The sequence below is a fragment of the Eptatretus burgeri genome, chromosome 15, assembly GCF_056783735.1.
Source record: "Eptatretus burgeri isolate ZD-2024b chromosome 15, Ebu_testis_v1, whole genome shotgun sequence".
Taxonomy (NCBI): Eukaryota; Metazoa; Chordata; class Myxini; order Myxiniformes; family Myxinidae; genus Eptatretus; species Eptatretus burgeri.
Genome location: NC_140975.1, coordinates 56,998,315 through 57,019,135, shown reverse-complemented (window position 1 = coordinate 57,019,135; position 20,821 = coordinate 56,998,315). Strand labels below are relative to the sequence as shown.

Here is a 20,821-nt window from a genome sequence, read left to right as displayed (position 1 = left end):
GCACCCACCTTGCAGACACTTTGCGGAACCCCAGCCCATTATAAATGATGACGTGTGGTGTGCTGAACCATGGTTAATGTTCAATTGGGAGACCACTTCATCCAGTGTAATGCGACTGTTTTCCCTTAGCACGTGCTCAACTCCTGAAACCATTTCTGGTGTGTCGGCTCTGTGAGGCCGGCCTGAGCAAGCAGCATCTGCCACACTGGACACTCCACTTTTAAACTTCCTATCACAGTGGTACACCTGCTGCAGCGATAAATATGCGTCACCATATTGCATTTTCATTCTGCGATGGATTTCACTGGGATTCACATCCTCACTTCCCAAGAAACGGATAACAGAACGCTGCTCCTCCCTGGTGCATGCTTTTAAGGGAGCTGCCATCTTGGAACTGCTCTACTGACGTCATACACTCATTGTTGCCAGATCTAAAACAGGCAAAAACATGACTCTTACCCATGGATAATAACATATGTCAACTACAACAACACACATTACATTCTCGAATTTATTTCGGCATTTTTGGGGGGTTGCTGCTGGACTACCCTTATTCTCAGGTTTTTCGTCTGTCTGTTGGGTGGTCGCGAGACTACCCTTATTTTCACTTTTTCCGTCTGTCTGAATGTATGTTTGTGTGTTTGTTTGTATATAATGGACAGCTCTGGAGGCCAGAGGAGTCAACCGATTTTGATGAAACTTGACAGGTAGGTTCATACCAGGATCTAGTTCTATGCTTTTGAGCACCGTTGCTATGGACGCCACCGTTGCCTCGCAACGGGACTTTGAAATTTTTGAAAAATCCCAAAAAATTTATTTTTTCTAAAATCAAAAATCGGCTTCTTGGCTTTTGTGCGCACCATAATGAACCTCTTTGTCAAAAATTTTCAGCCCGATCCGTCAAAAACTGTATGACTAGTATGCAATTATGTAGCGACCACCCATGTCGCCTACCGGCTTGTAAGGCTACTTATTGACTGCCCTTCGTATTTGATATCGATTTAAATAAATAAATAAAACAAACAAACCATGGGAAGCAGACGTTATTCACATGCACGTTAGGGACTTTCCTGATGCACTGTCTTGCACAAGAAATGCGTGTGTGGTTCACCACAAAATGCTGAAAAAGGAACTTTGTGTGCCAAAGTCCCAATTTTTTTTATTTATTTTTTTACTAAAAACATTTGATGAAAACTAAAACTTGTATTCATTGTTTGGGAATCGTGTGTTGGAGCTCAATGCCAGGCTGAGACGCCTGAGAGGTATCGATATGTAATGAGTTCGCAAGTTGATTGCATGGAAGCTGCATTAGAGAGTGGTAGATGGGACGAGGCAGGACTAGGACTTTAGTGAATGCATTTTCAGTCTGTGATGAGGATCTTTTTACCTTGTGGAAGAGCTTGTACACATACGGTATCACGTATGTAGGTGAAGGGCACGAGGAGGAATTGGTGTTTAGTTATGAATTTCAAGGACACCAGTGGAAGGACATTGGGAGGTCAAATGTTAACATTACTCGGGGGCTGTTAACAGCCCCTTCACTTCGTATGGCTGTTTACCAGTATGTGGGATTTGAACCTGGAACAACCTAAACTCTGTGCATATATTCTGTTTTTTAATTAGTTAATTACTCAAAGTTATTTATTAGGATACTGCTTTTTATGTAATAAATAAATAAATAAATATATCTTGTTTAAGAAATACTGTACAGGGCTGACAGGATGGCCTCGAGGCACACACACACACACACACACACACACACACACACACACACACACACACACACACACACACACACACACACACACACACACACATACCTCCAAGCTGTCTAGCCTGGGTTTGAATCCCAACCCAGCTATAAACTGTCATCCTGGTGTTTCACAGAACGTCAAATATCCCACTGTGTCCTTCATGAAGAGTAAGCGAGTTATCTCCAGCACCATGAACAAATTTCAAATTCCTGCTTTTACGACTGCTGGGAAGGCAATGGCAAACCACGCAGTATAATACTTGCCAAGAAACTGCTTCAACAGTACTGACACTCTGCAACAGAGTTTGGAAGAGCCCTTTGAAGGATATTCCATGAGGAAGAAGAGTATAGTACATCAGAATCAGCGAAGAAATATCACAGATAAACAAACTGGATGGGATGATTAAATTGAAATGGTGATGGAATGTATGTCTTCACAACACCCCAATCTCGCCAGAGCCCCGGTTGGTACTCAGATGAGAGACCGCTGTAAGAATGTTGGTTGTTGTCCGTTGGGGGATACCAGGAAAGATCAAATGTTAGCATGCTCACCTCTGATGTAACTTGCAGTCACAAACCACTAAAACTTGTCGTTGTGGTATGAGCACACCGTGCTGACTCAGAGCATGCCATCCAGTGGATGGAGATGTGAAGCCAGCTGCTCCAAGGTGCTTCCCCTCTCACAACAATGGATGGATCCTCAAGCAGAAGGTCAAGCAGTCTTACCTGACATATCAAGCATTTGACAGGCTGGCACTCTCCCTCACTTCCCAAAGTTTTGGTTTTTTGCATGTTGAGTGTTGAGTCAGCTTATTACCTGGAAAACAGACTTCCTCCATATGTAAGCAGCGAGTTGTTCTCCAAGACTTCTTCTTCCCCTCCCTTCCCCCCCAAAGAACTTGTGTTTCTCATGGCAGAGTTCTTGGCCCAATCCTTTTTCTGATTTTCATTAATGACCTTTCCATCTCCTTGAATCATTTTGTTAATGATAACCTTGCATCATGTAATTTATTGTCCTTATAATAGACAGCCAGCAGCAAATCGGTTTTTTGACCACCAGAGGAAAAGAGTTTGTTCAACCACAAGCAGCATTTCCTTCATCCCAGATGAGTCTAATGTTCTCATAGTTTATCTCAGGAAGGATTGCATGTCAAATCCCAAAATCTTCTTTGGCCAACCACTCAGCAAACTCCAGTTGCTGAAGCTTCTTGACCTTACCGTCAGCCAACGTGGCCTGTCCCGGGAAGATTAAATTTCAACGTAGCCTCAAGAGGCAGGTACACACCGTTACACATGTACCGACTGCCTTGACATCATCCACAGGGTCAAAGGGTCAAGTTGTTCCTTGTTCCTTCCAAACTATTCATAATATGAGGCATTCGTCAGGAGTTGTGTGTCATATGGCTCCTACTTTACATCAGAGTCCACACCTCCCATCTGGTACTTCTTGAAACAGTCGAGCCAAAAGCCTGAGGATCATCAGTATGTCAAAAAGGGATGCCAAAGCACAGGGCTTGTTCTTCTCCCACTGCTAACAGGTTGTGGACGTGATTTAGACCAATCCTGCCAGCCCGTATCGAAACTATGAGAGAAGTTTGTCTCTCTTGCCATTTTCTCAGAGATGGCCAAACGGATCTTTATCAAACTTTCACAGGTTCATCGCTGAGTGCCGGGGAGTGGTTCAGTGAAAAACATTAAAAAAATTAAAAAAAGTTAAAGCGTTTTGGATTAAAAGAACCATGAAACGTAGCAGCATGAAACTTTGCATGCATACAAAGGGAACTCCAAAAGAGTGCTCGAGTAAAAAATTTGGTGTTTGGGTTAAGTAAAACACCCCTTTTGAAGATAATTAACGGCGTTATTTAATTATACCCTTTATCAGGCGCATCCTCAGACACCTCGCTGGGGACTTAATTCGCCATTTTGTTCAGCCTGCTCAACAATGCCTCGAGTTGGAACAGGCCACAACGGTTTATTAACGATAAAGCACTTAAAAATGTTTTTCTTCACTTTCCTCACTCATATCATCGAATGCCTCATCAACATATCAATGAATCGATGTATACATCGCTTTTGTAAGTGCTATAGTTTTTAAATTAGGAGTTTGGAGTGATTTTATGCATTATATGATGAAATTTTCCATGATCTACTTTCATGGACTACTTAAAGTACCAAATGGAAATACAATCTGAGCTTGAAGGATCGGATCACGTGGACTAAACTCGAAATCTTGAGTGAAATCTGAAAATGTTAAGAAATCAGCAATGTTTCGTTTTTTTGCGGGTATTTGCCATTACCAATCAGCTTGCTATTGCTTGCCAAGCCAGCCATTGCTTATCAACCATTTAATTGGAGTGTTTGCTTGAGTGCTTAAGCCACTTTTCCGAGTGCCCTACAGTTGCTAACAGTCCAGTTTATGTCCCGATCGGGATGGACAGTCGGCAGTTGCTACAAGCTATAAGTACATGTGGGTAGATTTGGACCTGTAAAGGGACTCTCCGCAGGTGTGGGTGCATAACTGCATGCTTGGTTACGGGTGCCGTGGAAGCAAAGTTTCATCCCGTATCCTCTGATGATGTTGGGTGGTGGAGGTTTTAACTTTTAACCTCAGCAGCGTATGAGCGATCACATTTTCCTTTGTCCTTGTGACTGTTTCTAAAGCAATTGGTCATGTTATATAAACCGGGTGTGCTTTAAAAAGATTATATGGTTTCTCTTTGTGAGTTTCAAAGCAAAATAAATTTGATAATACCCGATTCCTAAGTCTTTTGCTGTAGTAACACGTTTTCCAAATTACCGAGCCAAATTTTTTTTCTTTCCATCACGACGATTGCTAGCTGTTTATAAAGATTAATGTTTCTGCACATCTCCTTGAAACATCTATATAATTAATGCAACAGTGTTTTTTTAATTTAAATTTGTTTATTGGAATTCCCCCAAAACAAGGGTGAAAGCCACTCAAGGTTTTTCGGTTGTAGACAGTAAGTACTGCAGCCGGTAATCACAACGACTCCAATCTGCCGATTCCAGAAAAATTTCCGATATCGGCCAAGCATGAATACAGTGTGTGTGTGTGTGTGTGTGTGTGTGTGTGTGTGTGTGTGTGTGTGTGTGTGTGTGTGTGTGTGTGTGTGTGTGTTTGAGTGTGTGTGTGTGTGTGTGTGTTTGAGTGTGTGTGTGTTTCTTAAAGCATAACATATTCTCTTTGCTTACTCCCCTAACCCCAACGTCCCTGTTTCTGTTTCTGTCTCTGTCTCTTCTCTCTCTCTCTCTGGACGTGTCCGGGCAGTGTTTATGTCTGGGTGTTGTTTGTCTCCAGGTGGTGTTTCTTTGTCTCTGGACATGTCCAGGTGGTATTTGTCTCTGGAAGGCTTAGCTTTTTTATAATATAGAGTCTTTTAGGCCCCCAGAAAAAAAAAATCGGGGAAAAGAAGGAAATTTTCATTTCTTCAAAATTCCAACAGAATTACAACACCGAGTTCTATATTATACTCGCGTGGATCGGCTCGCTGTGCTCGCCTCTCCTCTGTGTTGCAGAGATTGATGTCATACATTTGCTGTGTTGGCATGATTTACACCAATCACAATACAAACATTTCTTTTCCACAAATTTATTTGCAATATTGGTGAGATATTAATTTGAATTTATTTTTGATACAAGAAGGTCCAAGCGATCAAAATGGTCAAGGGTCTAAGCTGCCTAATCTGTCTGAAGGGTGTAAGGGGTCTAAATGGTGTTAAGGTCTAAATGTTTTTTTTTTGGGGGGGGGGAGGTCTTAGGGAATTAACATTCAAACAGGACGTGATTAATAGGCAAATAGTCTTCATGGACTGACAGACGGCTTCACGGATTCACCGCGCTTTTCGTTTTCATACTTATAGATGGAGGAACTCTCAGCCGATAAGAGTGGGTTTGTTGATGAGTTCCAACTTCAACTTGTGTTCAAAACGATTTTGTAATAAAGCGAGATTGGTATTGGTAATCGGCACAGGGCGGTATGACGAGTACGTTAAAGCTTTTAAAATCATGTATGGTATTTAAAGATTGTAAACACCTTTCTTCCATTTGTTGGTGATATGCTGATAAATTATACCGGTATAACCGGTAAATCGATATATTTCCGGACCCCACTTTGTCTGTCTGTCTGTATGCACAGTGGTACGTCCATAGATGAGCTTATTGTAATGTCAGACCAAATCAGATCTGTGACATGCCACAAGTACCATGTAAACCTGCACTAACCTGTTTCATTGTCAGTGACTAAACTGCCTCCCCCACCAAATTCATTGGTGAGGAGGGTGTTTGACATGGACACCTAGCAGGATTAAAAACGAAACCTGTCAAAGGGATGAGAAACTCCTTGTGAGCCAACGGCCATCCATATCTGGTGCCCAACTGTGTTGGCTGACATCCTCCTGCAGTTGGGTTACTTTTTTTACGGAGCTTGGTGGCAGGATTTGCACTCCTGCCACCGTAAAACACTTCATTCCACAACATACACAAAAAACACCAACAAAACCAAGAAAAACCTGCTCTGTGGCAGGACCTCCTGTGAAGTTGCCCTTCACATGGTAGCTCACCGGAACAGGAGACTGGGGCAAAGTCTTCGGGACCCCCATCCTTTGATGATATGGGGGAAACCACGGGGAAACACTGCTGGGTTGGGTTGTGGTGGTGTGTTTCGGGGTGGTACTGAGGTGTTGTCCTCTGAGCTCCAGTGTTTGAACATCGGCATTGCAGCACTTTCTGAGGTTCGGAGACCGGATAGTCGTGAAATCATGGTAGGTGGTTACACTTCTCCTGGGCCGGTCGCTCTGATTGTTAAAATTCCCAGGGAGTTGCTGTAACTGTGTCCAACACGCTGTCTCACATGGTAATCGAGGTAACACCGGGTAACGAGCGTATTATGAGACTGAGAATTTGTCACTCTGGGTGTCATTTACCTGAGCTCTGTATATGCTTTGACTGAGGATAGTTATCTCACTGTGAAGCAGACATTCTATGCCCCGCTTGAGTCTATAGTTGATCATTGCCCCAAATGAGATAATCTTCTCGTCTTGGGGGATTTCAATGCATCGACTGGCACTGTACCAGGCTGATCCCCCAGCTGTCGAGTTGGACGTCAAGGGTGTTACAATCCCTGTTGCTGACCCTCGAATCAACTGTGGTCCACCATCGCTTGTGGAAACACGGGCTGCGGTGAACCAGTTGAAACGGGGCAAAGCTCCAGGGATCTGTGGCATCCATGCCGAACTTCTCAAGGCTGGTGGAAATGCTGCACTCGTGTCGTTGCATGCAGTTTTGTGCTCTGCCTGGAACACAGGCATCATCCCAACTGACTGGAAGAGGGGCCTTGTTGTCCCTCTCTGGAAAGGGAAGGGTGATCGCCAAGACTGCAACAACTACCGAGGGGTGACGCTGCTCTCAGTGCCGGGCAAGGTCTTTGCTCGGATAATTATTGATAGGGTTCGCCACCATCTGCTTGAGCACCAGCGTCCAGAGCAGTCAGGCTTTACACCAAAGAGGTCAACGATTGACCGTATCCTTGCACTTCGTGTCCTCACCGAACGCAGACGAGAGTTTCGGCAGGGGCTGCTTGCAGCCTATGTTGATCTCTGTAAAGCGTTCGATTCAGTGAATCGGGATGTCCTCTGGAGGATTCTTGGTCTTCGTGGGGTGCCACCAAAACTGATCGATCTGATGTCTGAACTCTACTCTGGTACTGAGAGTGCTGTGAAGTGTGGTGGTACCATCTCTGACTTATTTCCAGTTGTTACTGGAGTTCGTCAGGGGTGTGTACTTGCCCCCACACTTTTCAGCACTTGTATGGACTGGATTTTTGGGAGGATGTCGGAGAGATCAAGTTGCGGTGCATCGTTTGGCAATGTCAAGATCTCGGACCTTGATTTTGCAGATGATGCAGTCATCTTTGCGGAGACTTTAGACATCCTCTTGGGGGCCCTCGAGGTGCTGAATGAGGAGTCGGAGCCGTTGGGATTACGGATTTCTTGGGTCAAAACAAAGATCCAGGCTTTCGGTGACATCTTGGATGCTGCTGTCCTGTCTGTGTCTGTTTGTGGTGAGGATGTTGAGGTCGTGGATAGATTCACTTACCTTGGCAGTGATATTCATGTCTCCGCAGGTTGTGAGCCGGAGGTCAATAGACGTCTGGGTCGGGCCTGGGGAGTCATGGATTCACTGGATCATGGGGTGTGGCGCTGCCGGTACCTGTGTGGGAGGACGAAAGTCCGAGTCTTCAGGTCCTTGGTACTTCCAGTCTTGCTCTATGGGTGCGAGACTTGGACTTTGACCAAGGATCTGAGACGGAGACTTAATTCCTTTGGTACCAGGTCTCTTCGGAGAATCCTTGGCTATCGCTGGTCGGATTTTGTGTCCAACGAGCGGTTGCTGAGAGAGACTCGGATGAGATTTGTTACCTGCATAGTCCGTGAGCGTCAGCTGCGGCTGTATGGACATGTGGCTCGTTTTCCTGACGCTGATCCTGCTCACCAGATTCTCTCAGCGAGGGAGTCTCATGAGTGGAGGAGGCCAGTGGGCCGACCACGTGCCTCATGGTTGCAGCAGGTTGACCATCATCTCAAGGAGATGGGGATGGGCCTGGCATCTGCCTGGGGGATGGCCAGACGGAGGCCCCTGGAGTACCGGCGGAAAGTGGACGCAGCGACGCGCTGTTCTGGCACATGCTCCCATACCTGACCTGACCTGACTGGCACTGACAGGGATGGTTATGAGACGTGTTGATCCCCATGGGTTTGGAACTGTGAAGTAGAATAAAACTAAGTTCCTTTACTTTGCAAGATGTCAGCTAACGCATAGACCTAGGGTGGCTGGTTCAAGGTTTCGCCACCCACAGCCACATTGCTGGACTTGGTATTCCAGTGCTGGTGGTGTGGCAAAGGAGATTGACCATGTTCTTATTGATGGTCGCTAGAGGTTGCTCCAGAACTGCAGGGTCGACTGGATTGCTCAGTTCCTCAATACTGATCACAGGCTTGTTGCAGAAAATCTGAAGTTGTGGTTCAAATCCGAGAGAATGGTACCATCGCAGCCGAGGCTGGATGTTGGCAAGCTCAAGGATGAGAGGGTAGCTTAGGAGTTTGCGAACAGGCTAAGTGGGGATTTGGGAGGTCTGGGTGTTTCAGGGGATCCTGAATAGTTGTGGAGTGCCTTCACCACTACCATCCTTGATGTCGCCAGTGAGTTTTTTGGAACCCACCATCAGGCAAAGAGAAACTTTGTCTCTGACTGAATATCATTGACCAGTGACACAGAGCTAGGCTTGATGGCAGGATTGAGCTGTTGAGGGAGCTTAGGTGTAAAACTGTACATTTGCTGAGGGCAGAAAAGGAGACATATGTGCGAGGAATCTCTGAAGGGGTAGAGCATCACCTGTACTCAAGTGATTCTCATGCTGGTGAGAGGAATTCGTGCATTGCATACCTCCAAGCCCGTCCATCAGTGCAATGAAATTAGAGCCGAGGGTGGTGATCTCTTGACAGAGGAGTCTGAAGTGAAGGCTCGCTGGACCAGTTACTTTGAGCGGCTGTACCAGGCTGACCCACCGCTGTTGAGTTGGATGTCAGGGGTGTTACAATCCGTATTGCTTACCCTCCAATCAACTGTGAACCACCTTCGTTTGTGGAAACACAGGCTGCGGTGAACCAGTTGAAAGGGGGTAAAGCTCCTGAGAGATGCGGCATCCATGCTGGTCTGCTCAAGGCTGGTGGAAATGCTGTACTTGTGGCATTGCATGCAGTTCTGTGTTCTGCCTGGAACACAGGCATCATCCCAATTGACTGGAAGAGGGGCTTTGTTGTCCCTCTCTGAACAGGGAATGGTGATCACCACGACTGCAACAACTACTGAGTGGTGATGCTTCTTTCAGTGCTGGGCAAGGTCTTTGCTCTGATAATTATTATTGACAGGGTTCACCACCATCTGTTTGAGCACCAGTGCCCAGAGCAGTTGGGGTTTACACCAGAGGTCAATGATTGACCGTATCCTTGCTCTTCGGGTCCTCACCGAACACAGGTGAGAGTCTTGGCAGGGGCTGCTCACAGCCTATGTTGATCTCCACAAAGTGTTCATCTCAGTGAATTGGGATGCCATCTGGAGGATTCTTGGTCTTCGTGAGGTGCCACCAAAACGGATCAATCTTATTTCTGAACTATACTCTGGTATTGAGAGTGCTGTGAGGTGTGGTGGTTCCACCTCCGACTTATTTCCAGTTGTTGCTGGAGTTCGTCAAGGGTGTGACACTTGCTCCCCCACTTTTCAGTGCTTGGATGGACTGGATTCTGGGGAGGTTGTTGGAGAGGTCAAGCTGCGACGCATCGTTTCAGAATGTTTCAGAATGAGGACATCCTGAAGGTGCTGAATGAGGAGTCAGAGCCACTGTGATTATGGGTCTCCTGCGTCAAAACTAAGATCCAGGCTTTCAATGACATCTTGAATGCTGCTATCTTGCTATGTTTGTGACAAGGATGTTGAGGTCACAGAGAGATTCACCTACCTTGGTCGTGATATTCTTGTCTCTACATGCTGTGAGCTGGAGGTGCTTAAACATAAGAATAAAAACTCTCGGTCTATAAACACCTTAGCAGACCCACGTGATCTTTTAATGGGTGATTTTTTTTTTCCATTTCCATGACGAGTTGAGAAAACAACACAATGATAAATGAAGGGAGACCAAACTGAGAAGAGAAAAAAACTTTCTGGATGGAATAGAAGTAACAGTTTGGCCCTGAGAATAGTGCAAGGTTGCATGAGACATTTAGGGAAATGGTGTTGGTGGAAGATGTGTGGGAGTCATTGGGGGAAGAGGAATTGTGGAGAGAAACAGTAAGAATGAGGCTGAAGTGAAAAGCAGCCGCAAATGCCACAGCTGTCGTCGTTCTGACACACCATCATCACATGTACATCTCAGTCACTCGTTATAAACAAACACAAAACTGAAAACCACCTGCTCAGCAGTCAATGGAAGGCCTGTCCTCGTGTAGTCTGCAGAAAGACATGTGCTCACCCTGTTAGATAAATCCAGCAACTGAAACGTTTTAGAAAGATTCCTATACGACTCGATACAATTATACAACAGACTTTATAATTTGGAGTAATGTCGGGGTATTTTTTGTGTTCAGCATTTACACCAAAATGACAACTTTGGCATCGAAATGATTTGTTCGCAAACATTTCAAGACTTTAAAATAACCAATACTGCATCTCTAACCTATACTATGAGGTGTGTGTGTGTGTGTGTGTGTGTGTGTGTGTGTGTGTGTGTGTGTGTGTGTTCACATCCCTCTCAACTGTTGAATTAACACCAGGTGGGGTTAACTTGGCCTGTCATCTTTCCGAGGTCGGCAAAATGAGTGCCAGCTTGCTGGTATCCCATGTCGGAGTGGCGACCCCACCAGGATTGTGCCCAGTAGCCAAGGAGACTTCTTAAGCAGCACCAACACTCTGCACAGAGTATGATGGAAGTGAGAGTTTGTTTCGCAAATGTATCAAACTCATGACATTGTTACACGGTGTCACATTGGTACAAACTATCTGGTAAAAGTGCCAGCTTGCTGGTATACTGTGTCGGAGTGGTGACCCGTCCATGATTGTGCCCAATAGCCAAGGGGACTGCTGCAGCACCAACGCTCTGCACAGAGTTTGATTCCAATGGATGTATATATACATATATATATATATATATGTATATATGTATATATATATATATATATATATATATATATATATATATATATATATATATATATATATATATATATATATACACACACACACACACACACACACACACAAGTATATTTAAAATAAAAAAATATCTGTATAGTGCCAAAGCCTTTTTGATTAATGACAGTTATATTCCAGTACACATCCGTATGAATAAATATAAAACAATTACCACACATTGAAATACAAATAAACCTCTTCTGGAAGTGGTCAAAGTTAGCGGGAGATCTTCTTCTTCCTGAATGCCACTATATATATATATATATATATATATATATATATATATATATATATATATATATATATATATATATATATATATATATATATATATATATAGATCAGGGGCAAACATAACCCAGAAACATCAACGGTACATTCATGAGCATCCATTCGATGAATAATATCGAAATCCACTTCTAAGGTAACACTTTTACAATGCCTCTTAACCAATAAGCTACAGGGTGTTTACAAAGTCCCGTTACCCCCTCCGCAAAACCTGATAAATGAATACAAGAAGACGACGACGTCATGCAGAGCATGATACTTGCAAAATCCATGAAACAAATTTTCCTCAAAAATAATTGGCTGGTTGAATTCAGCGACCGGAAATATAAATCCTCTTCAAATTTCAAGTCAATGGGATGAAAATTGAGGATTTTAGAAACACCAGCCGAGTTGTAGTGGGGAATAGCATAACAATTGTGCATTTTGTGAGGAAAGCACCAAATTTGGCACACTAGTAGCCTAACATGTTATGAACACATTTGGATATTGGGCCATCTCAAATTCAGCAGCTGATGACTGTGGCAGCCATTTTTCAAAATGGCCGCCAGTGGTTACTATAATTTCACTCTAACATTGGTTTGAACATTTATTAAAAGCTGAATTAAGAAAAACATAACCTGTAGCCACCTCAAGTTAAAAGATAGCCGCCATTTTGCAAGATGGCTGCTAATTGTTTGTTGTACCGGACGACTATCTCACTCATAGAAATTGGTTGTTGAGAATGGTGGCAAACGAATCACGGGCTGCGTCTCATTCATATGAATACCAACATCGCTTATGTAAAGTCAGTGGTTGTTGAGCATGGTGGCAAACGAATCATGGGCTGCATCTCATTCATATGAAAACCGACATCTCGCTCATAGAAATTGATCGAGAGATGTCTGATTTAAATGTTAGAGCCTGGTGTTGGTGCAGTGGTTAGGGCAGCGGCTTGGGATCCAAAAGGTCCTGAGTTCAAGCCCCGTTGAGCCACTGAATTAATGCACCAGGGGGTTGACTCAGCCTGTCATCCTTCCGAGGTTGGCGAAGTGAGTACCAGTATACTGGGCCGGTGTATACCCTGGTTAAAATAGGTGTACCATATCCCTGTGTCGTAAGAGGCGACCAGGGTTGCGTCAGGAAGGGCATCCGGCGTAAAACATGTGCCAAATCATGATGCGGATCATACGGATGATCCGCTGTGGCAACCCCGAACAGGAGCAGCCGAAAGAAGAAGAAGAAGAAGTCTGATTTAAATGTTCTGAATCAGTGACACAGTCTGCTCTGTTAATATTCTCTCAATTTTGTGAGCACTCTCCCTCACACACACACACACACACACACACACACACACACACACACACACACACACACACACACACACACACACACACACACACACACACACACACACAAAGCTGTGCATTCAAGTGCGGCCTTTTTGCACTTGCGACGCTTCAGACAGCTCTTCTTGCACTTGCACGATACTAGCTCATAGCAGGTGTTTGGCTGCTTTGGAAAGCTTCGTCCAGTGTGGCTCATACACCCCCTCGTCATTCTTGACCGAGCCCCAGCTGGATGGAGGAGGCAGCTCTGGCGTTGGTAGCAGTGTTTGACCCCACACATGGCCTCCTTGGTAGGCCGCCCTCTTCACAAGCTCCTCCAGAGCTGCCTTGGTTGGCGGGATCAGCTGCACGTTGTTCTTCTTCGCGTAGAGTTTCTTCCGGGTCTTGTCAATGTCATTGCACGTGCTGGTTCTGTCATAGAGCGATATGACGAACCTCTCGATGGTGTGCATGACATCGTCTGGTATGCCACTTGGTGCAGAGTATAGCTTCAGCAGTGCGTCTGTAAGTTCTGGCAGAACGGTCCAGCTTGTCCAAGCAGTCTTCTTACCATGTCCAGCAAAGCTCGATACAGTGTCAGACCCAGTGAGAGCGTGAAACATTGGGAGTGCCTGTGCCTTCTCTGGTCCTAGGCCAGCTGCTATTTTGTGGGCTGCCAGGTACTGAAAACTCTTCCCAGTGCCAAATGCTAGCCACAGTTCATCTTCTGGTTGCAGTCCCTGGGCCACTGACACAGCCAACACCACAACATCAGTGTCAACTGTCTTGATCAGTATCTTGTGGTGACCATGGTTGGCTGCATGGGATGCATGCAACAACATTCGACTGTCAGCTTCTTCATGGCTGCATGGGGCGAGCAAGGCCAGGACTGCCTCTCAATCAGTGATAACCAGCTGCTTGCCATCCTGGTCAAACCACCTGAAGATATCAGACCACCTCAAACCACCTGAAGCTATCAGAAGATAGCTTCTGATAGGAACTTGAACAGCTCGGTCTTGTTGGTGTCCACTCGGAGGAAGTTCTGTCAGTTTCCAGGTATAACTGCTGCTCCGACCACGCGTCTACGCACTCCTTTTCCACGCTTTGATCTTGCACTGCATTTCAGTGAATCAGCAACGTAGCGGTCCCAGACCAGGTCCAGGCGTGACACAGTCTGAAGCTTTGTTGACAGGTACGGTATGAAGACATCCTGGGCATAGTCATCAAAGTTCTTGGCTACCGCAGGCTTCAGCATCTGGACAATGACTTCCCCATCAAGAACTAGGCTGGTGGTATCAGGAGCCTCTGATTGGGCATTGGAGAACTCTTCAAAGCATTTGAGGAGATCACTCTTCGTACCTAGCCGGAGACATTCTCCATCGGAGAGGGCTGGAGGACACGCTTGATTCTCATGACGAAAGAACTCTTCAAGGTTTCCATCCCTCGTTTGGCAACCGATGTAGAGCCGTGAGAAAAATGCCACGTCGTTCCTGAGAGAGGCCAGCTGCTGTTTCCCTTTGCTCACACTTCTCGGGGTGGAAGTGCGAAACACCTTCAGCTTGTTCCGATGAATTGCATCATCAATTGGCTTGGTCCTTTCCACCAGGCATTCTCTGGTGAAAGCCTAGAACTGCTTTTGGCCAATCTTCTTCACATTCCTGACATTCTCAACTGCAGCAGGACCTACAATTTCCTTTGTGTTAAGGACAACCAGATCCATGCTCTCTTCCTCAAAGGGGTTGCCAAGCTCTTCTATGATGCTGACAAGGGCACGGACATCCTTAGCGAAAGAGGTTTGCACACTTGGTGTCTGGTCGTGATGACGTGTGTCCTCTCACCTCCCCCAGTGCTGATGGCCATCTTGGAACTCTTCTGTGGCCCTGGCAACTTCTGGCCCAGCAATCATCCAACGCCGCAGGGCACTTGGGTTATCAGTGAGGCCGACTGCTCCACCATCTCCTTTGATGCATGTGTTGTTCTGTTCATGTGCCTGGTCGATTGGGAATAAGACTAATTAGTCCACTTTAACTTTTTTTCTCAACCAAATCAAATTGTTACTTTCTTTGACCATTATTGGACCTTTATTAGTAAATAAACTTTCACTATCAACCTGCATTCCTCTCCAGTAAAGCAGATATGTGTCATAACAGTAACCACTGGCGGCCATTTTGAAAAATGGCTGCCACAGCCATCAGTGGCTGAATTTGAGATGGCCCAATATCCAAATCTGTTCATAATATGATAGGCTACTAGTGTGCCAAATTTGGTGATTTAGAAATTTGAGGAGTAGTTCAGAGGAGCAGTTAAAGCCGATAGTCACATTCGCCACCGAAGGTGGATGGAGGTTATGTTTTCACCGTTGTCTCTCTGTTTGTTTGTCTGTGAGCAGGATATCTCAAAAAAGTTGTGGAAGTATTCGGATGTAACTTGTTGGACAGGTCGAGTGTGTGACATGGACGAATTGATTCGATTTTGGTTCAGGTCCGAATCCAGATGCGGCCCATCAGTGGGATACAAAAAAGTAAACTGTTTAGCCTGGCGGAGATCCGAGTGCTGTTCTCGTTCCTTCTGTTCACGTTTGCTTGTGGAAGTTAAAGATCATTCGTCATTTTTTTTTCAGAGGAATTCGATTTTGGACTAGATTTCTAGCTTCTCTCCCAGAGTGGTTGTGCACATGGTTTGTTCATCTCACCTTAGAAGGAATTCCTTGGTTGAATCATGGAGAACCCATTAACCTAATGTGCTATCCCATACAAACATGTCACAGACGCATGTCTCAAGTCGACTCATCATGGATGTCATTTCTCAATATTTCTTCACATTTCCTTCTCTTTTTTATTTATTTATTTTTTAAAAAATCCTTCCCCTTTCGTTTCCTTTTTAAAAATTGTACTCCCTCACCCTGCTACATGACTGTGTAGTAAATAAATGGCCTCGAACTACTCCTCCTACTCTCCCTTTTTAGGAGACTTTATCATATGCTCCCCTTTTCTAAATCAATTTTATTTTCTACAGTGTATACGTCCTTCCCACGTCTGAGTGGCAACACATCCAGGATTGTAACTCCAGCCAAGAAACTGCTGCAGTAAAAACGACACTCTGTGCAAGACGGTGATGATGATGATGATGATGATGATGATGATGATGATGATGATGATGATGGATTCCATGTGCATACGTAATAAACAGATCTCCAATCTCCTTGCCACATTGAAAAAAAGTAAACAAGGGAGGCAGGAATATGAAGGAGGCGAAGAGAGGAGGGTTTGGTGTTGGTATAGACAGGAAGAGGAAGGAGGAGAGTAATAATAAATAAATAAATAAATAAAAAACAACCAAGTACAGGGAAGGTGAAGAGGGATCACAAGACCGTTGCCCAAGCAGCACATGCAAAGCCACGAACGTCACATTTCAAGGATCAGAATGAATTTGTTCCCATTTCTCATTCGCCTTATATGGTACTTCCCCAACGAGTGAATTTCCTGTTTAAACAGCCATCACGTTTTGTATCGACATTGCTTGGGGAGTTGTTTCATCCTGTCTAGTTCAGTTGATTTTCCACAAATCCACTCGAACAAAACTCCATAACATGTTCCTTCCTTCTTTATTACTTTTTGTTCGTCATGAAACAAAGCATACAGGTGCTTGGACTGCTTTTAGATCCAAAAAAGAAGAAAAAAAAAAAGTCACCTTTACTTGTTTTTCAAAAATCAGGACAAATAAAGTTGACCCATTTTTCGTTGTTGTTATTTGTTGTCGTTGTTGTTGTTGGCACCTTGAAGGGGATACAAGACTATTGCAACACTCCTGTCTGTCTGTCATTGGTTGTATGCAGTCTGTGGATGCTGGTTGCATGATTTCTGGAAGCCCAGCTGTGCCACTGATGAAGTGCCCCTGTTACCAGTAAGATGTTACTTATTTTGCCAACCTTGGAAGGATGACAGGCTGTGTCAACCCACCTGATGTTATTTCAATGGCACAACAGGGAATGAAATCAAGACCCTAAGGTAGCAAGCCAGCCACCTTAACCATAAAGCCAACACCAGACTGTGTGTGTGTGTGTGTGTGTGTGTGTGTGTGTGTGTGTGTGTGTGTGTGTGTGTGTGTGTGTGTGTGTGTGTGTGTGTGTGTGTGTGTCCGTGTCCATATATTTTCACTTTAAAAATGTTTTCCTCTGCAACCGCTTGTCCGAACGATGCGAAACTTTAAACAGAGGGACTCCTCATGGAGAAAATGTTATTGATAACTCTGACATGTCACATGGTGTGGCAGCCATATTGGATTAAAGGAAAAGATTTGGACATCTTTTTCTCCGAAACAGCTCAATAACAACAAAACAAGCCGGTAGGCGACAAGGGATTCGCTAGGATCGAAGCGCTGGATACGATGCTTTTCATTCTGACCGATCCACCGACGAAGATTCATTGCCAAGACGTATTGGTTCACATACAATTGTTCCTCTGCCTGGCAAGATTTTTCCTATTTCGTATTTTGCCAACTGGCACTCCTCATAAAAAATGACGGTAAATAGACACCCTATTTTTGAAGGACTACCATTTGAAAAATAATCGGTTTGCTGGTTTGTGCTGTGGAGCCTCGCATTGCAGACACACACACACACACACACACACACACACACACACACACACACACACACACACACACACACACACACACACACACACACACACACACACACCCCGATAAACTTCTCTCAATGCTCTTGTTTGACCACACCTCCTGAGCCACACAATATTTTTCATAAGCCACGCCCACTTTTCTACGCCACTCCCACTTTAAATAATAAATAATTGGAGGTGGTGTGTGGGTCGTGGAATCGTTTTCGGTTAATAAATAAATAATTGGAGGTGGTGTGTGGGTGGGGAATAGTTTTCGGTAAATAAATAAATAATTGGAGGTGGTGTGTGGATCGTGGAATCGTTTTCGGTAAATAAATAAATAATTGAAGGTGGTGTGTGGATCGTGGAATCGCTTACGGAAAATAAAAAAATAATTGGAGGTGGAGTGTGGGTCGTGGAATTGTTTTCGGTAAATAAATAAATAATTGAAGGTGGTGTGTGGGTCATGGAATCGTTTTCGGTAAATAAATAAATAATTTGAGGTGGTGTGTGGATCGTGGAATTGTTTTCCGTAAATAAATAAATAATTCAATGTGGTGTGTGGGTCGTGGAATCGTTTTCCTAAAATAAATAAATAATTCAAGGTGGTGTGTGGATCGTGGAATCGTTTTCAGTAAATAAATAAATAATTGAATGAGGTGTGTGGATCATGGAATTGTTTTCGGTAAATAAAAAATTAATTGAAGGTGGTGTGTGGGTGGTGGAATTGTTTTCGGTAAATAAATAAATAAATAAATAATTGAAGGTGGTGTGTGGGTCGTGGAATCGTTTTCAGTAAATAAATAAATAAATAAATAATTGAAGGTGGTGTGTGGGTCGTGGAATCGTTTTTGGTAAATAAATAAATAATTGAAGGTGGTGTGTGGATCGTGAAATTTTCAGTAAATAAATAAATAATTGAAGGTGGTGTGTGGGTTGTGGAATCGTTTTCGGTAAATAAATAAACATATTATTAGAAATCCACAAAGACAGAAATGCCGGTGATTCCATTTATTTTGGATCCTTTTCACTTTGGTCAATAACGTTTGGATAGAGGAAAGATCGAAGGTGGAACGACGGTGTAGTTCCTTACAAACACTGTATACACACCTTAAATGACGGCAAATAGACACCCGATTTTTGAAGGACCACCATTTGAAAAATAAAACCTCAATCAAAAATCGGCTCGAGTAAAATTTTCTAAATATCTCGAAGTGTTTAATTCCCAAGTCTCGTTTCTCTACATTCAAAACTGAAGGACAAGTATTGAAAATACTGTACGCGGTTTTTCGGCCACTGTACAGCAACGGGTGGTTGCTCGGCAACGAAATTCAAACACACACATTCCCACACCATATGGCACCTGTTGGCAAAGTTTCATCGAAATCGGTTCGCTGGTTCGTGCTGTGGAGCCTCGCGTTGCACACACACACACACACACACACACACACACACACACACACACACACACACACACACACACACACACACACACACACACACACACACACACACACACACACACACACACACACACACACACACAGACAGACAGCCGGAAAACCCGACAATAAGGGATATCTCATATATCGCGAATCCAAAAATTTAAACTTGACAAATGTCATCAACTCCCCAAGGGGTAGAGAGGGTGATACCGATGACATCATGGGTGAAGTGGTATTCCAGCCATAATTGGTTGAATAAAAATCCTTACCCGAAAAATCTGAAACTTCATATATCTGATCTAGACCCGATGAGAGTGAACAATTAAAAATATGACATCATTTGTCACGTGGTCTGGTAGCCATATTGGATTGAAAATAAAATCGTAACTAAAAAAAAAAAAAAATTCTTCTCCAGAACCGCTTAACAGGACGATGCAAAACTTCATACATGTGATTGGCTAGCCATGGGGGATATAGTTTGAATTTTGTTTTCACGGTCACCTTTATTGATGCAATTTAGCCTTAATGTGCAAAAAAAGTGCTCGTTAAATATCCTAATAATCAATCAATAAAGCTACGGATAATAGCAATGTTTGTGACATAATAGGGTGGGTGCGTGGAAGATTATGGGTATACGGGTGATAATAGCAGTGGGCCATAATCGTGGCGTGTTCAGTTAACGATGGTGTTTTTGTTCACAAAGAGTGCGCGAGGCGAGACCATGCACTCCACGAGTGAAATTTGAATTTTATTCTCACCAGATTTTTGTTTTTTTCAAAAACAGTTCAAGTGTTGTTCAGAACATGTGAGCTGAGCTTTGATTGGTGGAACAAAGGGTGTTGGATTTTACCATTTCAACCGTCACCTCTGGAGTTTCGGAGCTTGCTGCGAGGCACCACATTCACGACATTTTGAGAAAAGGCCAAGCGTCCAGACCCAAATACAAACAGATTGTGAATTTACAATGTGTTTTCATCAACCTCCAACAATCACTGGACGCAGCACTGCCCAACTGCACTGAAAACTTTAGGGCGGTACCAAATGCAGCACGAGGCCTGCACACCACAGGTAGGCATAAAAATGTAAAATGGATGCCCGTGTGTTTCACTCACGAAGACAGCTGTGGCCAATAACTCCCACTAACTAATCACAGCTGTTTTAAAACTGGGAACAGAAATGTAAAATATTCCTTACCAATTTAAACAGGCTGCTCTGCAGTCCAAAAAGGCAGGCCTTGGCCTGTTCTAAACTCGAAAGGAATACATAAAATAAAATAAAGACACAGGTATACACACATTTCGCTCTTAACTGCGTGAGGGCGGCTCGAGTGAAAGTTACACTTTCTTTAAACTCAGGTGCTGGTGGAGATTTGTTTCCCAATACCAATGGACAGTTCTTCAACGCGTTCTCTCAATCATACGTAACGGTCATCACACATCAAGGGTCTAAGGGTCTTTGCGCACCCCATAGACGTTTTGAGATTTCACCCTCGAGTGGCTTGGTGCCAAGATGCGGTGGTCATGTTTTTCCTTTATCGGGCATTTCACCAAACTCTTACTGCAACTTCAACTTAATTATTGATCACAATGCCTACGTGTGGTCTCAAGCTGAATACAAAGAATTTTAAGTAGAAATTAAAAGCATTGTTT

At 44.0% G+C, this 20,821-nt stretch overlaps 1 protein-coding gene across 4 annotated transcripts in view; it reads right to left on the bottom strand.

The window, feature by feature from the left end:
- Positions 1–20,821, bottom strand: part of LOC147012245 (uncharacterized) — a 230,076-nt gene that overhangs the window by 156,556 nt on the left and 52,699 nt on the right. For 3 of the 4 annotated variants that reach the window (XM_085856138.1, XM_085856137.1, XM_085856136.1), the window contains exon 3: positions 11,865–15,098. The exons of the other annotated variant lie outside the window; for it this stretch is intronic. In XM_085856138.1, the coding sequence (XP_085712264.1) occupies positions 13,276–13,950 (675 nt within the window). In that variant the 5' untranslated portion in view covers positions 13,951–15,098 and the 3' untranslated portion in view covers positions 11,865–13,275. Of the gene's footprint in view, positions 1–11,864; positions 15,099–20,821 lie in introns of those variants that run through there. 4 annotated transcript variants of the gene reach the window in all.